This window comes from Macrobrachium nipponense, chromosome 1 (assembly GCF_015104395.2).
Source record: "Macrobrachium nipponense isolate FS-2020 chromosome 1, ASM1510439v2, whole genome shotgun sequence".
Classification (NCBI taxonomy): domain Eukaryota; kingdom Metazoa; phylum Arthropoda; class Malacostraca; order Decapoda; family Palaemonidae; genus Macrobrachium; species Macrobrachium nipponense.
The window spans coordinates 682,745-705,414 of NC_087200.1; the positions used below are offsets into that span (position 1 = coordinate 682,745).

Below are 22,670 nucleotides of genomic sequence, written 5' to 3' on the forward strand. Positions count from 1 at the left end.
TGACTGAAAGCATAAGAATGACATTATAAAATGAAACAAAATGGGTATTTCATGAATAAGAGCATTAAAAAAAAATTAATGGAGATTATATACAACAGATGGAACAATTATAATTCTATTGTCTGCGTTATATAGCTCAACAGTTCTCTTCAGTTTATCATTGATATATTTTTTTATTTTTTGTATTATGAATCTCATCTTATTCAAATTGTAGTATATTCTTGTTTGCACTAAAATTTCGTCCTTCAAAAATGCAACACATTCCAGATATTTGGACGACATCATGCAATTTTTTAATCTTTCAAAGCCGTTGTTGGTACGTGGCAAGAAAAGCTCCACTCCTGAATGGATATTTCATACAGGATTTGGCAAGAATGGCATTGACTTCCTATTGTTACTTCTTCCTCTCATAACACATATGTACTGTCGGCCAAAAAACTCGTGGCAGAGTTTCATAATTTTTCGTTCACCTGCCTGACGCACGATTCATGCCTTATTTATCTATTTTTCTTTTCAAAGATGGAAGAAATCATGTGTAATGACGTTAAAAACAGTCGCTGATATCTTTAGAACATTATGTTATGTTATTGTGTAAAACTATTTTCCATATAACAAAATTGACGTGAACGAAACGAAGTGATAAAAAACGTCATATCACAATCATAGATATACATTACCAAATAGATAGGAGACACCTATCACTAGTAGTATCACAAAAACATAGTCCTTAAATTATCACTTCAATATTAAGTTGAAGGTAGTTGAACTATTCCATATGTTAAATTTTACAGAAAACACTGGAATCTCACAAAATGCTATCAAATTTAAAAAGAAAAAGAAAAAAAAGATATCTTGCTTTTGATGTTATGTGCACGGGAATCTAATGTCAACGTGTCATTTATCGGTCTAAGAAACATCCCTCGATGAGCGAGAGAATTATTGCACTGCATTCGGCGCAAGTTTCTGTTGGAGAGATATCAAGAAAGCTTAATAAACCGGAGAGAATCATACATAGATCAATAAAATTGTTCAAAGAACGGCAAAATTTAGAACATGCGCCTAGAGGTGGAATACCTCGAAGCACCTCATGAGAGCAAGACAATACATTAGTGTAAATGTTGCTGAGCAACATTCATTTGTGAACTGTGAATTCTAGTGCCTCGTCACGACATTGCTGAACCAGAAATCATAACTAGCTCTACGCTTATGACTGGTGTCTAATGAATACTGTAGATGGAGAGGAAGAGATTTTTAAAGTCTTTGATTGTTGTCTAATGAATAAGTCTAATGAATAAGCAAACTTATCTTTGATGGATGAGAGATTCAGTTAGGCTTGCTCTTTTTGTTTTGTTTTTTATCGGTGGCCAGTGAATACCACGGATAAGGAGGGGAACGGTTTCAATGATGCATGCATTTTTTTCTTCAAAACCTAAAGAATACATTTTATTGGGAGATACTTTATTAACATCGGCCTAATCCTCCCATCACTCCTATACGCCACCTCCGCTCTCTTCTACATCTCAGGCGACTAGATCTGACTTCTCAGTTCTCACTACGAACTCCAGCTCGTGAAAGCATCACTAATGATAACGGTTATTTTAAAATTCCCTGCACCGACAACGGACGCCTCAAAATGCATGGTTATAAAATATTTTCTGTTCAAAGAAACTTTATCTTTCATTCCATAAAATGTGTGCATACACTCGTGTTACACCCTGTAGCCGTCAAAGAGCAGCCCTTGATTAAAGCAGTAGGTTTTTCTTTGGGAAAAAAAATAATAATAAAAAAAATAAAAAACATATGAAATAGACTTAAACGAGAACGTCACCTTTCATATTTCTTATCCTTTCAGCTACTTATAATATGCTTATGGTAGTAGGTCTAGTAGGTATGCATGTGAAACTAATTTAAATTAATTTCTATTTAGAAGAAATGAATAGCTACAGAAAGATCAACCTAAAAAAAGCTTTAAGGAAAGTAAGCCTTTCTTAATGTATTCGTCAGTTTTGACTCCCACAGCTTTCCAAGGTGTCCAAATGAAACAGGATGATATGCAAGGAATTCGATAAAAAATAAGACTGAATTATATTCGTTTGATTTTTTTATGATTGCTTTTTGACTTTGAATAGCTAGGTCTGAGTTAATTATGTTAAGCAATAATGAAAAGGATAAGAAGAGAGGCGAACATGGCTAATAAAACAAGAATAATGGGAATAGTCAAATAAAGCAGATTAATATATATATATATTATAATATATAGATATATATATAATATTATATATATTATTGTCGATTTAAATATTCATTAATATTACGTATCCGAGAAAGTATGCTGCTGAAAATAAACCTAGGCTAATCATGTGGGAAAATCAGAAGTCCAATTTAGGCCCACTAAATGAGTCATGCAAATTATTTTATTGATCAAAGGACAAAATTAGTTTAACTAAACATCGTTTTCAAAGAATGTTAACGCCTTGACGTATTATTTATCGGCTGTAGGAGACGAAATGATAACACCCCAGTGCAGTACGATATGTTGAGTCAAGACTCGAGCGGCAGCAAAGCTAACTTCAAAATCTTCGGTATGCTGTCAGGAAGCCACAGTTGAGAATAAAATTAGAAATCGTGGACCCATCGGTATATTTTCCTTACTTTGCAAAATAATTATCTTTAATACGTTGAATAAGTCTACTCAGTCCTAATGTAATTTATTTCAAGTATAGCACCTTTGAAAGGAAATGTTATTTATTGTTAAGTAAATAATCTGGCACCTGCATATGGCAATATTTCCATAACGAACAATGAATTAAGAAACTACGCCAATTCTTCGTTGGCCGTCTGTACATTACTTCAAAATAGGAAAGAAACTCTTGTTGTAGTAAATTTTTTATGTTAAACAGGTTTTCATAGGCCATTTCTGTTTTGTTAGGAAGAAGTGCAAAAACATGTGGAAAACTAGAACTTTTAACCTGCCCATGGATTGTAAATGCTGATAGAACACGTCAGGTGACACTGAATGTTCCATTTATAGCCTTATGTCTATATTTTCTTAAATCCTGAATTCCATCATTCATGATAAACAATAATTTTTGTTTTTCATCATTGGCTCCAGAATAATACCAAAGGAATCTCTCCAGAGTCAAGAGTTTGAAATTCGGGTGGAATTATGAATCCTGTCCTTTCAGAGGGAATGGCTATGGTGCAAAATGTTTGCTTTTTCCACTGTCGAACATTTGTGCTTATATGTTGCACATTCATGAGCTCAGAACGTGCACATTCATCTAAGGATGATAAACACTTTGCAACCAAAGAACGAGTAGGATGAATCAAAGTCAAAACTTCCTCTTTCAAATCCTGAATGGTTACTTTGGCATCCACTTTGCTCTTGGAGGAACTGTGATTGTGTTCACTTGTTATAAAAGAAGCCATTATGGGTATAGAGAATAAAAAAAAAATAGTATATCTCTTTCATACCAATTCATGCCTTGAACTGATTTCTTGTTTAAGTAAGTCAGTCAAGTAAATCCGAGTTCAAATATCAATAGTAAAGGAAAACATATATAAATAGATATTGTAATTTTTGTTTGAATTATAAAAAGAAATGGTTGTTCTTAATTACTAATATTATCGTCACTTCAAATAATAAAATAAACACATAAAAAGAGAAATGGTAGTCTTGGTCCAAATGAGCTCAATCTTTTTAATTTGTCAATGGTAATTTGCCTCACTGGCAAATTTCTCAATGGCAGTTTTCCCCACTGGCTATTTTCTGCCTGGATATTTTCCAACTGGGAGTTTTCTGTGCACATCAAGAGACTTGGAGAGAGGGGCAGAGGTGACCCTGTCATAAATGTCAAGAAACCTCTCTCTCTCTCTCTCTCTCTCTCTCTCTCTCTCTCTCTCTCTCTCTCTCTCTCTCTCTCTCTCTCTCTCTCTGAGATGAGAGAATTTTTATGGTACAGTGGACCCCATATTCGCGTTCTCCACATTCGCGGATTTCTCTTGGGAACATTTCCCCGCATTATTCGAAGAAAATTCGCACATTTACGGTATTTTTCTCAAATTCCTAGTTTTTTTCTTTTACCAATTTCATCATAAAATACACTTTTTGTGATAAAACTTAAAAAACCAAGTATGAATATTTTTAGTGGGGTTTTCTTGAATTTTAACTAACAAATTAGGCTGTTTTTAGCATTTTTATAGGGGTTCCAAACATTCGCGGGTTCTACCTATTCACGGGGGGGTCTGGTACGCATCCCCCACAAATACGGGGGGACCACTGTACATGTATGTGGGCAGTCCCTGGTTATCAGCGGGGGGACTGTTCTCGGCAAGGTGCTGATACACAAAAACCGCCATTAACCGAAAGTTGGTGATTTATGGCACTTATGACACCGATAACCAGATCGTCATTAACCAAAACTGCTGTAGGAGTTAGACTTGAGTCTCGAGGACGTTTGGCAGATTGAGTCAGTAAGTCTTGTGTTGATTTCTTTTGGAGCTCGGCCGTCACTCATTCCAAAGGCTGGATTTATCAAGAGGAGCGAAAAGGAAAGATGATCCCTGAGAGGGAATGACTCCTTTTGTGGTGAAAGAACACCAAAACTCCCTCTCTTTCAGAAATCCTGTGGTAAAAATTGCTGCTAGCTCTTGTGTGCCGTTCCTGATCACTTTGTTCATGCATGCGAGCACCCTAGCCAATCTATGGCAAAATTCTCCTGAAGAGATGCACAATCTTCAGTTCTCTAAGCAGCTCCCACTGTCCAATCCATGAGACTCATTACCTCAAACACCTTATACACTTCCTTCCTTAATAAGGTGATTGAGCTCTGAGGAAGTAAACATAATCTTTGCAGAGGGGAAAGCAGACCTCCTTGAGGAGTCAATGAGACTGGAGAAATCCCTTTTGGAGGAGGCTGAGACTCCCATTGAAGGTCTTTCCCAAGTAAAATTTGACCACTGTCTCTTCTAAGTTAGACGAGACTGTGGGGAATAAAATGTAGCTTTACCAAGTTCCTTTTTCTCCTTCAACCAGGAATCAATCTTGGATAGAGCCTTCTTGGAGAAGGCGAGTACCATATTAGGTAGTCCTACGGATCCTAAAGGTTGCCACATCAAGAAGGCTGAGCCCAGAGAAGACAGTACAGCTGCAGAAAAAAAGGTCAGGTAACACCCAAAAATACCTCAAGAGCGAGGAAAAATTAAAAGTTGATTGCTCCTGATCCAAGAAGTCGCTATGTATGGAGGGTTCTGTGTCGTCTGGGCAGGATTCTGCAGAAGACTTAAAATACAATCCAGCCGATGCTGAATAGGCCCTAAAGACGGATCCTCAACTCTCGGAAAACTAAAATCTGTCTGTTCAATCTGAAGAGGCAATTGGCTCTCAGACTGTGTCGCCAAACACTTCCCTCCTGGAGCCAAACGGGTCGGAGAAATCAATACTGCTGGATGTTTTGGCCATTCATACACTGGGCACTTTTGGCGCTCATACTTACACTGATCGTTCAGACAGCATTCGGGCACTCAGACACTGAGCATTCGGGTAATTGACACTGGGCACTCAGAAGCTGGACACTCAGATGCTGGAGACTCAGCCAATGGTTGCTTGAACAGTTTTTGCTCAGAAACTGGGCGCTCAGACAAAACATTTGGATGCTGAACATTTGGACACTAGATGGTCGGACACTTGTCATTCGGACAGTGGACGCCCAGACACTGGGCACTTGGACACTGAATATTCAGACAATGGACTTTCAGACACTTAGGGCGCTTGGCCACCAGGCACTCAGACCATAGATAATCAGACACTTTCTTAAAACTTTTTGGGACAGAAACTTGATGATTGGTCACTTAGCGGGGGCTCTCCATGAAACTAGATGAGGGGAGAGGATTGAGATCCTGCTCTTCCACTGACGAGTAATGCCTTTTCATAGTCTTAGAAACACTCAAATACTGTCGCTTATGCCCCCCTTTGTACAGACCATTGTCTGACTCACTCGACAACACAGCATGGAAATCCACAGGGACACCTTTCCAATGGACGTGCAACGAGTCCTGGAAACTCTACAGGAAACTCATTTGAGGTGACGACTGTCCGTGGGCAAACCCGACTGATCTCTGTTAAACTGCCAGTTTGCTTCCTCCGAGATGCAGGGGAGTTTAGCAGGGACCTTGGTCTAGGAGCATCGGCAGGACAAACAGCCATCACCTCCACTGCACTATCACTATCACCGATACAATTAACTCTGTCCAATAGGACCTTCACTGAAATTGGCAACCATGTTCACAAGTAGACCAAATTTCTGGCCTATCCGCACCTCAAGACTGGCCATAGCACTGGGTTCAGAGGAAGAGGAGCTGGGAATTGGAGTACTAGAAGAGGAAGTTGGAGGGCTTGTTATAGGAGAAAGGAACAGGTAAATTGACATCACCAATAGGCAAATTAACCTGACTAGAAGTCCTAGCCTCGGCTTTAGCAGCCGCCTTCCTATTCCTGTCTGGCTGAAATTTGGTTAGACAAGCCTCTAAAACCTGCCATTTTCCCCTGTCCCAGTCTGTACACTCGTCACAGGAAAGAGTAAAATAACAAATTTTTACCCCCTACAATTGGAAGATATAGAATGATTGTTGTATTTAGATGAAGTCAGTCTTGTTTTGCTGCAGAACATAGCACTATATGCACTAGAGTCTGATGTAATTCTAAATCCAAAGTCAAAATCAGTAAATCAGCCAAAATTAGCTAAGCTAATATAATTAGCGCTATCAAAATCAAAGAATACATCACCAAAGTCAGCAAGAAAACCAAACTATCCGGTAACCAAAATTCTAAGCTGCTCAACAGCTGTTACGTCATGACCGGCAGAAACAAATTTACCCCTTTAATTTTGCTGTACCGTTTCTTCCCCGAAAGTGGCCAGGGATAGTTACCCATAGTACCCAAAACAAAAGAGCGATACCACAAATTTCAAAATTTCGACTTGTGATTAAAGTAGAAACAAATACATAATAGCTATGTAATTACTAGGTAAGTTACTTATAAAAAATACTATCTGGTTATCAACAGTGAATGAGTCTCTTTACTCATTTAATTTTGGCCATTTATAAATGAAGTGCATGCCACTTATTTCTGCTTATATCCAAGATATCTCAGATGTGTTTCATGTTAGAATGATGTCCAAAGAATATTCATATTAATGCATAAACCGTATTTATCATACCGCATGGTCAGGGAAGGACACCAAAACATCATTGATAACAACCAAAGCGCCTTTGTCGACAGCAAGTTGACAGTATTCTGCTCTCACACATAGCTTACTTACAGTAGATAACAACTCGCTTGCTGTGTCACTTTCATTCAGATAATCTGAGAACAAAGAAATTGAGTTTTTTATTACATCCAAAATGTGTCATTTTATGATGCAGTTAAGATAATCCTAACAAATTATTAGTTTCTACAACACATGCAATCTGATGTAAAAACAGAAATGAAAGGCTAAAACTAAGTCAATTGGTTTTCAGAATGAAACATGAAAAACACAAGAAGTCCACAAAAGGATTCTTCCAAAGATAACATAGAATTTTTCAGACATGTTTCTTTCTCATCCTTCAGAGGTTTGTTGAATAACAAACCTGTAACTATAAGGTACAGGTTTGGTACTATACAAATACAGTCAACCCCCGTACTCACGTTCTCGAGATTAACAATTTTTCTGTGGAACCTATCTAAAAATTATTCACAGGAGGATTCACTCATTTGCAGGTTTTTCCAGTAATAAATATTCACTAATTAGTGTATGTATTTTGATGTTATTTTCATGACTCACTCTCTCTCTCTCTCTCTCTCTCTCTCTCTCTCTCTCTCGCTCTCAATCTCTCTCCTCTCTCTCTCTCTCTCATACCTAACAAACCCTCGGTCTAAACAATAGGATAATCTTGTGCCAGCTAGAAACTGGTTAAAAAAAAAAAAATCAAAGATTGCAAAGCAAGGAATCTGTAGCATCTGGCAACTCATGCATAAACGAGGTGGAAGCTGGTCACTGACCAGGAACAGAACCTCGTGACACTCTAGTCTTTCTTTGACCACTTTGGAGAGAGTCGCTTTTGCTCTCCTCCCAAGCCAATTGCTTTGTTTGCCTGTGATTTCTTTTTGTTTCAGTGTGTTTGTGTGTGTGTGTGCTTTGTTGTTATCATGGAGCCCTCCAATTCTGCAAGGCCTCATCAACACTTGTGTCTGGGCATTCAGGGTTTTCCATGTCCCAGGTTTTTGGCTGCTACCATTACAGATCCCACACAACTTGCAGTAGGTGCCTAATTTTCTAATATCACAATTTGTCGAAAATTGTATTTTTCCTAACTATACAAACCTGAGGTCATTTAACAAATATGCCCACCTCATGCCACCCCTCAATCTGAACCTGGGCCGAAAGGCAAAGTGGAGTGTTTACATCCGGGCAGGCTAGCCTGCCCCACGGTAGTTACTGCCTAACCACCTTGTTCAAGATTCAACGGCCATAATTCCAGCTACGCTGTAAGTACATTCCTATTGTTAAATGACCTCAGGTTTGTATAGTTAGGAAAAATACAATTTTCGACAAATTGTGATTTGTTCCAATACGTAATACAAACCTTTCGATCCTTTAACAATAGGAAGACTCACTGATTTGTGGGAGGAATCTGAGTGAGCTTCTAGAACCGACTGGAGTTCTGCGCACCTAGGCTACTCCTCCTGGTCGTAAGAACGAGGAGTGCCCTGCTGCCTCTGACAACTTGATCGGAGTATAGGAGCTGCGTGATCAAGAGTCAACTTCTGGGCCTTTTCGAAATGAGTGAGGGATCGTGACCCATCCGAAAAAGGGTTGTGAAGAATATTGGCGTCGGAGACATTAATGCAAAGTTCTGGGAAGGGTTTGCATTATTGTCAGTCTCCTTCCTCCCCTTCCTAGAGGAAGGAGCAGGATTGCTTCTATGATTCTGATAAGAAACATAAAAAGGATGCTTATGTATAGGCCTACCGCATCAATTGCCCGACCAGCCAGTGTGAGTTCAAGTCCTATCCTCAACCCGAAGGACGAGGAATGGAGAGACGAGGCGTGGAAGGGGGAGAGCCAGTCACTCTTGCATCCTTCTTACCTCTACAACTGCACACCATGGACGAGATGCAACTTGTCCTCTTGAAGGAGCTGGGTAAGCAAACATCTTGAAAGCATCCACCACTGGTCAAGGGAAATGAGGTTCCAAGGACCTGTGGGCAGTCCCGAAGGGAAAGAAGGATATGGTCGCAATGACCTATCCATCTTCCTGTCCGACATATTCTTCAGAGTGATGTCCAGTACCCATCTACTGGTCTATCTCGCGGTCTCGTATCCCACTGCAGCGAAGTCTCTTGCGGTCTCGTATCCCACTGCAGCGAAGTCTCTCGCAGTCTCATATCCCACAGCGGCGAAGTCTCTCGCGGTCTCGCTGTCTCCGCAGTGGATAAAGACACCAACACTCCATGGTGGGTGTCGATAGTTATGGGTACCGGAACACGCCAGTAGGACGAAGCAATAACTGATCTGGATCAACTGATACCAAGTCCACAGCGTAGCTCATGACGGTCTTGGACGTTTCGACAGCTACCGACTGACTGCGTTCCGTTGTGTGAGGCGAGCTGTCCATGCATCCGAGGAGTAGTCACGTGACCCTCGCCTTTTGAAGGGTTATGCAGAGAGACCATACAAATCGTCTGTCTGTTGCCACCGGTGCCGGAAGTCGATGTAGTGAGTTGAAAGTGAGACTCAAAGGTTATCTGAAGTTTTATTTTATTAATTTTCTGTTAAAAATTTTTTTTGGTTTTGTTGTATATGAGGTGTGTCAGTATTTCATTCCACTGCTAACTGTCAATTGGTTCTTCCCCACAGGTGTAGAAGCTTGCCATTCAGGTGAGCTTCCTATTCAAGAGCTGGAACTTCAAAACTTGGACACCGAATATTTTGTGTTTAACTTGATATGTCATAAAACTGAGTCATTTAACTTGATATGTCATAAACCTGAGTCATTTAACTTGATATGTTATAAACCTGAGTCATTTAACTTGAAATGTTCTAAACCTGAGTCATTTAATTTTAAATGTTCTAGATGAGCATTCTTGAGCAAGTAATGGTTATTTAAATATTGTGCACCAGTGTTCTTTTTCATTACTTAATGAACCTTATTGAGTTTTGTTTCAATTTTTTAATAAAGAAGTATTTTTACAGAAGGATTTCACTTGTACAATAACACTCTCCTTGTTTTTAAACTAAGTCCTTTAATTTATTTTTTTTGTTGAGAGAAAATAAATTACTTTTCCAATCTGGTTTTCATGGCTTAATACACAGTAACAGACCATATTTTACCAAAACATCCATTTAAGATCATACCAAAAATCTTAGGGGACTCTTGGGCCAATTTAATCCTGAAATCTAACCCAATATATTGGGGCTCTTCAAGCTGGTGCCCAGAAAACTGAAGAATGTGACAAGTATGCTGTGACCAGAAGAACCTGCAGGAACTAGGCAACAGTACTGTACGGCATCTTGTTACATCATTTGGTGACCAGACCCGGGAACCCCTAAGTGTTCGAATCTCATATGCACTAAGGTGGACGAATCCAGAAAAAAATGGAGTCCCAAGAGTCCATGGACCCTGTTGCAAATATAAGCCAAGAGGAATTGCTAACAAAGCTATCAGAGCGTGATGAGACCATTGTGCTCCTCCAAGAAAGGCTCCTCCAATTAGAAGAGGAACTTCAAGCTCTGAAGTGGGACCGTTCCCTGAAGAGTAGTGCTGCCTGTGTCACCCATATGGCACAGTGCAGGACAAGTACTACCTTGACATGGAGTCAACCTGTCTATGGTGGCAACGGACACCTCCAGTACCTGGTTCTTAGGTGAGGGATTGATGTCCCGTCAGGATAGTCCTGCTTGTGTCTCTGACCCCCCTGGAATGGATGGTAAAGTTCCACAGCCGACAAGGATTCCCTCTACCTATGCACCAGTAGATGTTTCTTCTAGTGTCCGTCCTAAGACAATGAGTAGGAGACAAGTCCCTCAACTCCAGACCACTAAAAGGATGGTGCACTCCGGAGCACCTGCCTCTCAACTGCCTTGCTCCTGGAAGAGATTGAAGAGCAAGTGGTCGGAATTTAGGGTATATCAAGATTTCCTATTCAAGAAATTGAGTGATGGTCACTTGGTTCCAGTTATATCGTTTAAGGTTCTAATAGACTTGGTAGCCGAGACGCATTTACAGAATGCTCACTTGGGAATAGGCAAAATAATGTCCATGCTAAGGAGGTTAGTTTGGCACCACTCCGACGAAAGTCATTAGGGATTTGTGCCGCACTTGTAAGGAGTGCCAGATGTGTAACGTGTCAAGGGAAGTAGTTATTCCTCCAACCCTTCGCATCTCCACCTCGACTCCATTCGAGTTGGTTGCTATGGACCTCATCAGCCTTCCAACTTCATCTACAGGTTACATTGGTTGCCTCATGATAGTCAACCATTACTCCAAGTGGGTTACTGCAATCACCATTTGGAATAAGCAAACTCGAACAATCTGCCAGGCTATTGAAAAACTATTTTCCCGTCTATTCCTAGAGTGCCAGTCCGATTTCTGACAGACAATGGTCCAGAATTCATTTCCCGTGAATTCAGTGCTCTGATGGAGAGGTATAATATTATTCATATTAAAACAACACCCCACAAACCTTCGAGTAATGGAGCCGTTGAACGTGTAAATCACACCATTGGTGAATTATTACGCGTTCTAGTTGATGATGCTCGTAAATGGGATAAGCACTTGCCAAGAGCCCTCCTCAGTTACAACCACTCGTTGCATTTGGAGATAGGTTGTACACCTGCTGAAAAGATTCTAAAAACAGCTCATGACATGAATAGTCTCCCCCTCTCTTGTCTGCTGAAACCAGGAATCCTTGGGCTGAAGGTCACCCACGCTACCAGCCTTTCAGGAAGGGTACCTTAATCCTCAGGAAAGTTGTCCTTATGGGTCATCTCACGACCAATAAACTGTGTCCAAGGTTTGATGGTCCCTATGAAGTGATTCAATTCCAAAAAAATAGGGTAACCTATAAATTGAAGCACCTAGACAGTGGAGAGATAGTCAAGGCACACCATATTCCGCTGAAGGCTTGGTTGGAGCCACCATTCTATGTAAAGAGGCATTTCCAGTGGTACCAAAAATCATTCCGTTTTGCTGGAGAGTCCCAGTATATTCCAGGCTGTGATGGATACTCTTTAGTTTCTGTTCCTAGCACTATTAATAATAATTATGATAATTCCAGCTCTTATTCAGAGGATGATTCTTCAGAAGTGGTTGCTGCAGTTCTTGCAAGTCTGCTAAATAAAGCATCTACCATGACATACCAAAGAAAAATGCCTATATCTATTTAAAAACCTCCCAGGACATATGAAAGGAGACTAGCTCTACATAGTTGGCAAGATACTCCTGAAATCCCGGATCTGACCATTCCTTTATCTCCTACCAGCTTATCGACTATGACAGCTGACATACCTGATTCATATGTAAATGTATTTCCTACAGTACTTGAATTGTGGGAAGCAGAACCTGCAACTCTTGACATGACTGGTATCCTCAATCCTGAGCCAGTAGCAACCTCTTGTTTAATCAAGCAGGGAAGTATTGCTCTTGCTTTGGATGATCTGATCTCGAAGTCTTTAATGTCTGAGTCCACTGTTGAAACCTTAGTAGACCCTAGTATCCAGGTCTCACCATTGTTAGAAGGGTCACCTCAGCCAGTTTTGACTTCGTCATTTAGGGATGGAGAGTTAGATCAACCATTGGACACTGGATGTTTCTGATGTTTTGCTATCCAGTCAAGAAGAACATCTACTACTCCTTGTGCTGACTTGGCTCAGTACCTAGAACCACACCTTCCAGTTTGTGATAGCTTTGTAGCTGATTTTTCTGGTTTTGAAACTCCAGAGAAAGGCATGACCCGGAAGCTAAAAGTACTTAAGCAAACATTAAAACCAGAACAACCGAAGAATAGGTCATCTCAGATAGCTAGAAGACGCTTGAGTCTTTCTCCTGTTTTGCAGGAGCTCAGTGAGGCACTCTCTACCATTCAACAGAAAAGAGCAGAATCTCATGCTAGAGCTTCAACATTTAGGAGAAGAGTGGAAGGAAGTCCACCTGCTACGCGGTCTAGGGGCTCAGCTCCCCAATTACCCCATGTTATGCATGAAAGTTTGGAAAGGAAAAGTAATTAAACTAAGGTAATTGTCCCTTTCATAAATTTGAATTTGAGAGTGAAGTCCTTTGGAAAAAAATTAGACCAATTTTTGCTCTGATACAGTATTAGGTGCTCTTTTATTATGTACTGTACAGTGTATATAAAGAAATGATTGTAATTTGCATATGTTCTGTGGGCTAAAATGCTTGTATGAATGCCTTATTTATAATGTATATTTTTTTCTGTGAACTCTGGATATAGTTGTCTATGAATTTTGATTGTACCGTATAATTTTGTTACCAGAATATTTATAGTTTTCAAAAGAAAAAAGCCACTACACCTGACCCTGGGGAATCTTGGCTGCACGGTCACCCGCAGGCGACCGTACACTCGGTACCTCTCGCGAATGAGAGGCCGAGACAGAACCTCTGGTGCCAGGAGAGGAGGTACCGGTGTTAGCCGGTACCCCTCCGGTCACCGTCATCTTCTTCCTTGCGGAAGGAGAGGCGGGCCCCATTCCCGAAGGAACAGGAGGACTAGCGGAAGCCCCAACTGTCCCACCGGAGTGGGACAAACCCTTAGAGGTCTCTGAGTGAGACTTCTTAGGGGGGAAGGAAGCTACCTTCTTCTTCTTCAGCTGGGGGGCCGAAGAAGACAACGGCGACACCTTCCTATTCTTCCTGGACTTCCTCTTCGCCAGTTCCTCAGGACAACTGACAGGTCCTCCATCTAGGACGGAGTTGGGGAGTTGCCGAAGCAACACGGCCCAACTGCACCTGTCCGGAGGGACCTGCAGGAGAACAGTGGAGAGAACGCTTCCTTGAGGAGGGCTACGAAACTCTTACCTGGCAGGTGAAGCGTCTTCCACCCCCGAGACTAGGGTGGGACTGAGCGTGCACCTGACAGGCGACAGCCGATACCATCCTCCGACTCTTCCAAGTCCTCGTTGAGGCTGAAACCTCTCTGAAAGAAAAGGATTAATTAAAAGAGGGCTGGATGGCCCGCCTCCACCGGTCTCTGCGTGCATGGACCCCCGGGAACGTCACGTCAACCCGGACGATCACTGAGAGAGTGATCGCCGGTCTGGCGAGAGTCACCCAAGCTGCACGGTCACCCGTAGGTGACCATACACTCGGTAACGCTTGCAAGCAGGCAGCCAAGACGGTTCCCAGTCCGGAGGTGGAACCTTCGGAACTGGGAGAGGAGATACCAGCGGTGGCCGGTACCTCCATGGTCCCCGTCTGCTTCCTCCCCGAGGAAGGAGAGATGGGCCCCGTTCCTTTGGGAACGGGAGGACCAGCGGAAGACCCATCTGTCTCACCGAAGCAAGACAGACACTTAGAAGTCCTGTGATGAGACTTCCTAGAGGGGGAGACCACCTTCTCTTTTACGGCAAAGCCTTAAAAGTTGAAGGGGAGGAGGCACGAAGATATGATGATCTCGAAAAGGAGGATGACGACACTTGACGAGCTCTCTTCCTCTTCGGTTTCTCCTTCTGCCAGACTTCTACCATCAGGAGTAGATAATCTCACAGGGCAGCGCAACAGCTTCATCCAGTGACATAACTCCCGGGTAGCAGTGGTAATGAATATGATTATCAGCAGGGGATCAGTACACACACTCGAGGATCGGTACGCAACATGCTACGAGTCATAGGTACAATTCCAAGGTTAGGATAACCAATACGAAGAGCATCCAACCAAAACTGCTGAAAACACAATCACCACTAGACTGTAAAAAGGAAAACAAAAATATTAAAGTAATGAGGATACTCCTCACGCATCCAAGGGCATCACCCTCCAAAGTGAGAGGAGATCCCCCAACATCAAAGAGAAATTACCATAACAACAAAACACGGACAAACCTTTGAAGTTCCCTTGGTAATTCCCAAGCGTAAGCGTAATTTCCGGATGAATACATGTCCCGTTACAGGATCAATATCACTTACCTTAACCCTCTTACGCCGAAGCGGTAAAAAAAAAATTGTCTCCCGTGTGCCGGAGGTGTTTCAGAGTGAGCACGGAAGCGGAAAAAATATTTTTTTCAAAAAATCACAACACGCTTAGTTTTCAAGATTAAGAGTTCATTTTTGGCTCCTTTTTTTGTCATTGGCTGAAGTTTAGTATGCAACCATCAGAAATGAAAAAAATTATCATTATCATATATAAATAATGTGATATATGATTGCGCAAAAATGAAATTTCATATATAATTGTATTCAAATCGCGCTGTGCGCAAAACGGTTAAAGGTAACAAGTTACTTTTTTTTCGTTGTAATGTACACTAAATTGCGATCATTTTGGTATATAACACATTGTAAAACGATAAAAGCAACACAGAGAAAATATTATCACAAAATAATGCATGAATTCGTAACTTGCGGACGTAAACAAATATTTTGTTCAAAAATTCACCATAAATCTAAATATTGTCCTAGAGACTTCCAATTTCTTTCAAAATGAAGACAAATGATTGAATATTACTATACTGTAAGAGTATTAGCTTATAATTGCAGTTTTTGACCATATCTGACGAGTTAAAGTTGACCGAATGTTGAATTTTTTTATACATATATTTTTTATATGCAATTATTTTGGAAATAAGAAAAGCTACAACCTTCAAATATTTTTCGTTTTATTTTACATGAAATTGCGCACATTTTCATATATAAAACTCTATGAAATGCCTAATATGAAATGGAGCAAATATTCCGAGAATGGTACGTACGCATTTCGGAGATTTGTGGCGGAGAATCCGCGCGCGGAGGGAAGGAAAGATTTTTTTTTAAATTCACCATAAATCTAAATATTTTGCTAGGGACTTCGAATTTATTTCAAGATGAAGATAAATGACTGAATATTACTAGACTGTAAGAGTTTTAGCTTACAATTGCGTTTTTCGACCATTTCGGTAGAGTCAAAGTTGACCGAACGTGGTTTTTTTTCTATTTATCGTGATTTATATGCAAATATTTCAAAAATGAGAAAAGCTACAACCTTCAATTATTCTTTGTTGTATTCTACATGAAATTGCGCACATTTTCATATATAAAAATTTATGTAACGGCTAATTTAAAATGGTGCAAACATTACCACAATCGCACGTATGATTTTTTCGGAAGAGTTACCGCGCCGACGTAAAGAAAATGTTATTTTTTTCATAAATTCACCATAAATCGAAATATTGTGCTATAGACTTCCAATTTGTTGCAAAATGAAGGTAAATGCTTGAATATTACTAGAATATAAGCGTTTTAGCTTTACATTGGGGTTTTTCGACCATTTCGGTAGAGTCAAAGTTGACCGAAGGTTGAAATTTTGGCAATTATCGTTATTTATATGAAAATATCTCAAAACTGATAAAAGCTACAACCATGGGTTGTTTTTAGTTGTATTGTGCATGAAATTGCGCACATTTCCATATATAAAACTTTATAACAGCTAATTTTAAAATGGTGCAAACATTACCACAATCGCATGTATGATTTTTTTCGGAAGTTACCGTGCGGACGTAAGGAAAAAGTTTTTTCATAAATTCACCATAAATCGAAATATTGTGCTAGAGACTTCCAATTAGTTGCAAAATTAAGGTAAATGATTGAATATTACTCAAATATAAGAGTTTTAGCTTACAATTGCGTTTTTCGACCATTTCGGTTGAGTCAAAGTTGACCGAAGGTTGAAATTTTGGCAATTATCATTATTTATATGAAAATATCTCAAAACTGATAAAAGCTACAATCATGAGTATTTTATTGTTGTATTCTACATAAAAATGCACACATTTTCATATATAATACTTCATGTAACGGCTAATTTACAATGGTACAAAAATTATGTCAAAGTGACGAAATAATTTCCGAGATGTGTCACAGATACTTTTTAGTGCGGCAAGAAAGAAATTCGCGCTTGCGCACCTGCATAACGATTGTAAACAAAACAACACCTTGATCCGTGAACTTCCAGCATCCCCCAAGGTGCGTGATTTAAAAATTTTAGCCTGGTAGGCCTATAAGTATTTTTCCGCAAATTTAAAAAAAAAACTTTTGTAAGTCAACGTAAAATACGTCCAGTCAGAACACGGGAGACAAAAAATGTCGATGTAAAATACGTCCAGTCGGCGTAAGAAGGTTAAATACATGTCTCATCCTCACGATAAATACATATCTCGTCCTCACGTTAAATACATGTCTCATCCTCACGATAAATACATATCTCGTCCTCATGCAGGTCTAAGCCAGTGTTAAAGGGCGAAAGAATGTAAATTATGTATATGTTGGCATACCTTAGACGCTGACTCTTAACACAAGTAGAGGTGCGGTTACAAAGGCTATCACAAAAAGTGGGTTTGTATATTAATTGAAAAACCAAGGACAAACCTTTGTTTAGTATTAATATCAAACACTGTATATGCATAATTATTTAAATACAAAAAAACTAAAGGCTCCCACCGGGAAAAAATATCAACGACCAGTCACCCGGAGCTCACAAACGCACGTCTTCATCGGAAGACGGCTGAAAGCAAAGTGGAGTGTTTACATCCGGGCAGGCTAGCCTGCCCCACAGTAGTTACTGCCTAACCATCTTGTTCAAGATTCAACGGTCGTAATTCCAGCTACGCCGTAAGAACATTCCTATTGTTAAAGGACCGAAAGGTTTGTATTACGTATCGGAACAAATTAATATTAATGTAAAAGCAATATTATATCAATTCATTAAAGAAAATACTATAGTGAATTAGTAAGACTTTAGTTGTAAATTAATTAATTATGTAAAATTTTAAGGGAATACATATCATCCGTCATTTATTTTGCCAGAGACTTGGAAAAAGGGAGGAAGGCGAGCCTGTCACAAATGTCAAGAAACCTGACAGCAAGATTGGGGGAGTGTTGCCATCTTAGTGGGTCTCTAATAAGTGCTGCCAACTTGGCGGTCTCTCTCTCTCTCTCTCTCTCTCTCTCTCTCTCTCTCTCTCTCTCTCTCTCTCTCTCTCTTGAGTGAGATGAGAGAATTTTTACAATACATGTATGTACTACGTTTATATTAATATTTTCAAATAATAATAATAAAATATAAACTGTAATTACAAATTCATATGTAATTGTATTTTAAAGAAATAAAATAAATTTTCCATTTCACATTTAAATAAGGACAACTCTCTCTCTCTCTCTCTCTCTCTCTCTCTCTCTCTCTCTCTCTCTCTCTCTCTCTCTCTCGAGTGAGATGAGAGAATTTTTACAATACATGTATGTACTACGTTTATATTAATATTTTCAAATAATAATAATAAAATATAAAATGTAATTACAAATTCATATGTAATTGTATTTTAAAGAAATAAAATAAATTTTCCATTTCACATTTAAATAAGGACAACTCTCTCTCTCTCTCTCTCTCTCTCTCTCTCTCTCTCTCTCTCTCTCTCTCTCTCTCTCTCTCTCTCTCTCTCCAAGATGGGAGAATTTTTATGGTAGTAGTACATGTTTATTCATATTTTCAAATAATAATAATAATAATGATTATGATAATAAAAAGTCTTGGTGTATGCTCATCTGCCATGGCAGAGTGGTTTAGGTCATCAATGGACTATGAACTGGTTAAGCAACATTGAGGGCTGGTCGGTTGTTGGATGAGTGACTGCTCTCCTCGGCGTTGAATCCTTGGGAAAGGATCTTTACCAAAATTTCTTCAATCTGCTTAGCTGTAAATGAGTACCTATCCCCAATGGGGTAAGGTCCAGCTATGGGTTAAATAGCAAAACTCAGCAATGATGGAAAGAAATGAAAGATTAAACAACAACATAAATGGAACCTCTGGCAACAGGGGAGTTTCGTCCGGCAGCCAGGTATACAGCCCAATTGAAGGGAAAGACAGTCAGGTACTTGGAGGTCATCATCCAGCAACTGACAACACAAGAAAAGTACCCAGCAACCAGAGACTGGGGCTACAGAGGCAAACCAGAAGAAATGGACAAGAGAAGAAAATATGGAGATGCTACATCAGAAGCAACCTGAGAGAAAGAGGATACAGAAAATTGGTCAACATCTGGAATGAGAGAAATAACACACCCCAAACAGAACAGAGGGTGGCAGACAAGAAGACGAACTAAGAGACGATACCACAGAAGACGAACTAAGAGACGATACCACAGAAGACGACAGGAATGATGAGCTACCAAACAACGCCACACAAAGAAACACTGAAGAAGTAACAGAAAGGTCAGAATGGGTGGAAAAGATCAGACAATTGATGAAGCCAGATACAGAAAAAAAAAAAGATCCCTTCCATGAAAGCTGTGACATCACTGCTGGAGAAATACCAGCAGTGATGTCACACAGCCATCGGCCAATCGAAATTTAGCCTGCAGTGACGTTACGTAGCCCTGTGATGTCACACAGCAGTTGAACAATCAAAATTCAGCCTGCCGTGACGTCACACAACTCCACAGATTGACCAGGTTACAACAGCATGAATATCAAATATAGAAACTGGATTGAAGTCAGTTCCCAACAACCAATAGAAAACCATCTCTGTCAGCCAATCCAACCAGAATTCAGCACCTGGAAAACCATATGCTGACCCCCTGATATACAAAGCCGAAGGACTCCAGACCAGCCAGAGTCCCTTAACCCCCCTCTGCCTGAGAGGATGCCCGGAAGAGCCAGGCAAAACGTCACGGCAGAACAGTATTTAAAATTTTTGTACATGAACTTCCCTGCCAGATATATACTTAGCTTATGTCTCTGACGTCACGACAGAAAATTCAAAACTCGCGGCACACGCTACAGGTAGGTCAGGTGATCTACCTTACCCGCCGCTGGGTGGCGGGTGTAAGAACCAGTCCCCCTTTCTTGTCAGATTTTTTTCTGTCGCCGGCTGGACAACACCTGTTGTTCAGTCATTACGATAGTTAGATTCTTTCTCGTTACCGACGAATTGGATTTTGGTGAAGTACCTTTTGTTTGTTGGCTTGGCTTACGCTTTTGGATTTTCTTTTGGATTGTTCTTTGAGTTAATAATCATGGATGATTCTGAGTTTAAGAAACCTTCTTTATTTAGAGTTTGCTCAGTGAGTGAATGTAAAGTGAGGCTTCCAAAGGCTGCTTTGGATCCTCACTCCGTATGTATGGTTTGTAGGGGGAATGATTGCTCTTTTGTTAACCCTTGTAAAGAGTGCGAGAGTTTAGATGAAGATGGATGGAAGGCTCTTTCTACTTATTTAAGAAGTTGGAGAAGGATAGGGTGCGTAAGGCTTCTTCAAGGAGCTCAAGTAGATCTAGTCAGTGAAATGGATGTTGAGAACCCTGTAGCAGTAGTAGTTCCTTCTCTTGCTTCAGCCCCTGCGTCCAGCTTTGAACCCGAAGATTCGTTTTCGGAAGTTGCTTCCGGGAGAGCCTCGATCAGGAGTAAGGAGAGCTTCGCTCGCTCTCGACAAGGTAAGAGTGATAGTGCAAGTGATCAGTGCAGTGCCCCTAGTGCAGTGGAGGGTGCGTCTGACCGGCTCACTAACGCTTCCAGGCCTAGACCTCTTCCAGACTCCCACAGACCCAGTGGAGGAGGAAAAGTCGAACCCCCAGCCGCAGGAAGGTTAGGGAGAAACCCCCACCGGTCAGGCGTCCCCTCGGCAGATCCTGTTGCTCGTTCCCAGGCTGCCTTGGATCGAGCCAAGAAGGAGTTATTGCGCCAGTGCTTCTCGTCATCTTCGTCGCCTTCTCCTAAGCGTAGATGGAGCGCCTCGGAGTCGTCTCGCCCTCTCAAAAGGCCCTGGAAAGCTCCTTGCGCCCTTCCTTCCAGCCCCGAATCCTTCGCGGAAGAACCAGAAGTGGAACGCAAGAGAGCCAAGAATTCTTCTTTTTACGCTTCTCCTGTTCGGTCTCGGACTTCGTCTCCTGTAGAGGAATTCAAGAGGTCTCCTGCGCGCATCCTGGCGGGTCTGCAGGCGCAGATTGCGGCTTTAGCTGATTCTATTGCCGGTACTTCTCATCGTCGGAAGGACGCCTTGCTTCCGGTGAAGAAGTCTAAGAACGTCCCTTCTGCTAGCTCTCCTCCGGCTAGAGAAGTTATTGAGCCTCGTAGCAGGAAGTCAGAAGTGCAGACTGAAGTTCGGGATCAATCTCCGAGTAGGCTCTCCTCTCTCCCCAGCAAGAGTATTGAGCATGTCAGGCGTAAGGAGCCTGACAGGCGCTCTCCTCAGGATTTCCGCTCCTCTTCAGTTAGGCGTCAAGAGCTTGACAGACGTCAAGAGCCTCGTTATCGTCAGGAGCAAAGGAGCCGGGGCTGCTGTTGCCGAAGCAACAGGCCCCGGCTGCACCTGTCCGGACAGACCAGCATCTGGGGTAGCAACACCGTGGGCTGGGATGACATCAGCAGGTACGGGAACAGCAGGAGCGGCAGGAACAACCAGCACAGCATCAGCAGCAGGTACGGCAGGTAGCACAGGTAGGCCAGGAGACGGGGCAGCAGCCAGCGACATCCTGGGTACCGGCGGCAGGTCCAGGGGTGAGCTCTTTGGGCAGCGGAAGTCTGGTCGAGGCAGCATGGCAAACCCGGGCGGTGGCAGCACGCCGGTACGGCGGCAATCGGCCCCTGCACGGAGGGTGTAGGAGTCACTGACATCACGTGGGGGGAATATACCAGGTGAGGAGGGGCGACATACCCTGGAGTAAAGATCGTGGTTGTGGTGGTGGTCGCCACTCCATGGGTGACCGTCCCAGACCCCGCCAGACGCCAGATGATGGAGCAGCCCCTGGACACTTGGCACGCCCTGCAGTCCTAATGACGCCCACACCTGTCCAAGGTCATCCCCCACAGCAGAAGCACCTGCGGAAGCAAGATTCGGGTACACAGGAGGGGTTCCCCCTCACGCGGGGGGGGACGAACCCCATTCCGAACGAACGGAAGACCCCGAATACAATTGTACGTCGGGGTACCGAGTGCCCTCCTCCACGCTCGACAGATCGGGTGAAGAGAAGGACCTCGATATCTCCCCCCCAAGGGAAAGGTGCCATACGCAGGAGCTGAGCGGGGGGCAAGAAAGAAGACGAAGTATATATTACCAAAGGAGTCGCCGGAGAGCTTTCCGACGACTCCTTGGCATGCCTTCGCTTCTTCCTGCCCTCATACAACCCCCACTGCACCTCCGACCAATCACAACAAACAATGCATGGCTCACCCCTAGAGCATTCCCGCCCTCAGCACAGAGCGCAAAGGACATGAGGATCTATTTCTGGGAAGGATCTAAACTTCCCACACTTGCAGCCCTCCACCCCGGGGCACAGTCGCCGGATGATGGAAGGGCGCGGAGATTGATCCGATCCTTAGTCCATGGTAGAAATCACAATTTATATATGAAAAATGAAAAGAAGTACTTACAGTTTCACTTTCAGACACAAACAAACAGTAGAAGAGAGCAATGGCGAACACGTCCTCACACCACAAGG

At 41.7% G+C, this 22,670-nt stretch overlaps 1 protein-coding gene across 2 annotated transcripts in view; it reads right to left on the bottom strand.

Annotated features, from left to right (window-relative positions):
* LOC135219090 (armadillo repeat-containing protein 6-like) overlaps positions 1-22,670 on the bottom strand; it is a 44,779-nt gene that overhangs the window by 12,226 nt on the left and 9,883 nt on the right. For both annotated transcript variants that reach the window (XR_010315379.1, XM_064255524.1), the window contains exon 6: positions 7,218-7,363. Coding sequence is in view for 1 of the 2 variants with exons in the window: in XM_064255524.1 (XP_064111594.1) it covers positions 7,218-7,363 (146 nt within the window). In the remaining variant the exon portion in view is untranslated. The remainder of the gene's footprint in view (positions 1-7,217; positions 7,364-22,670) is intronic.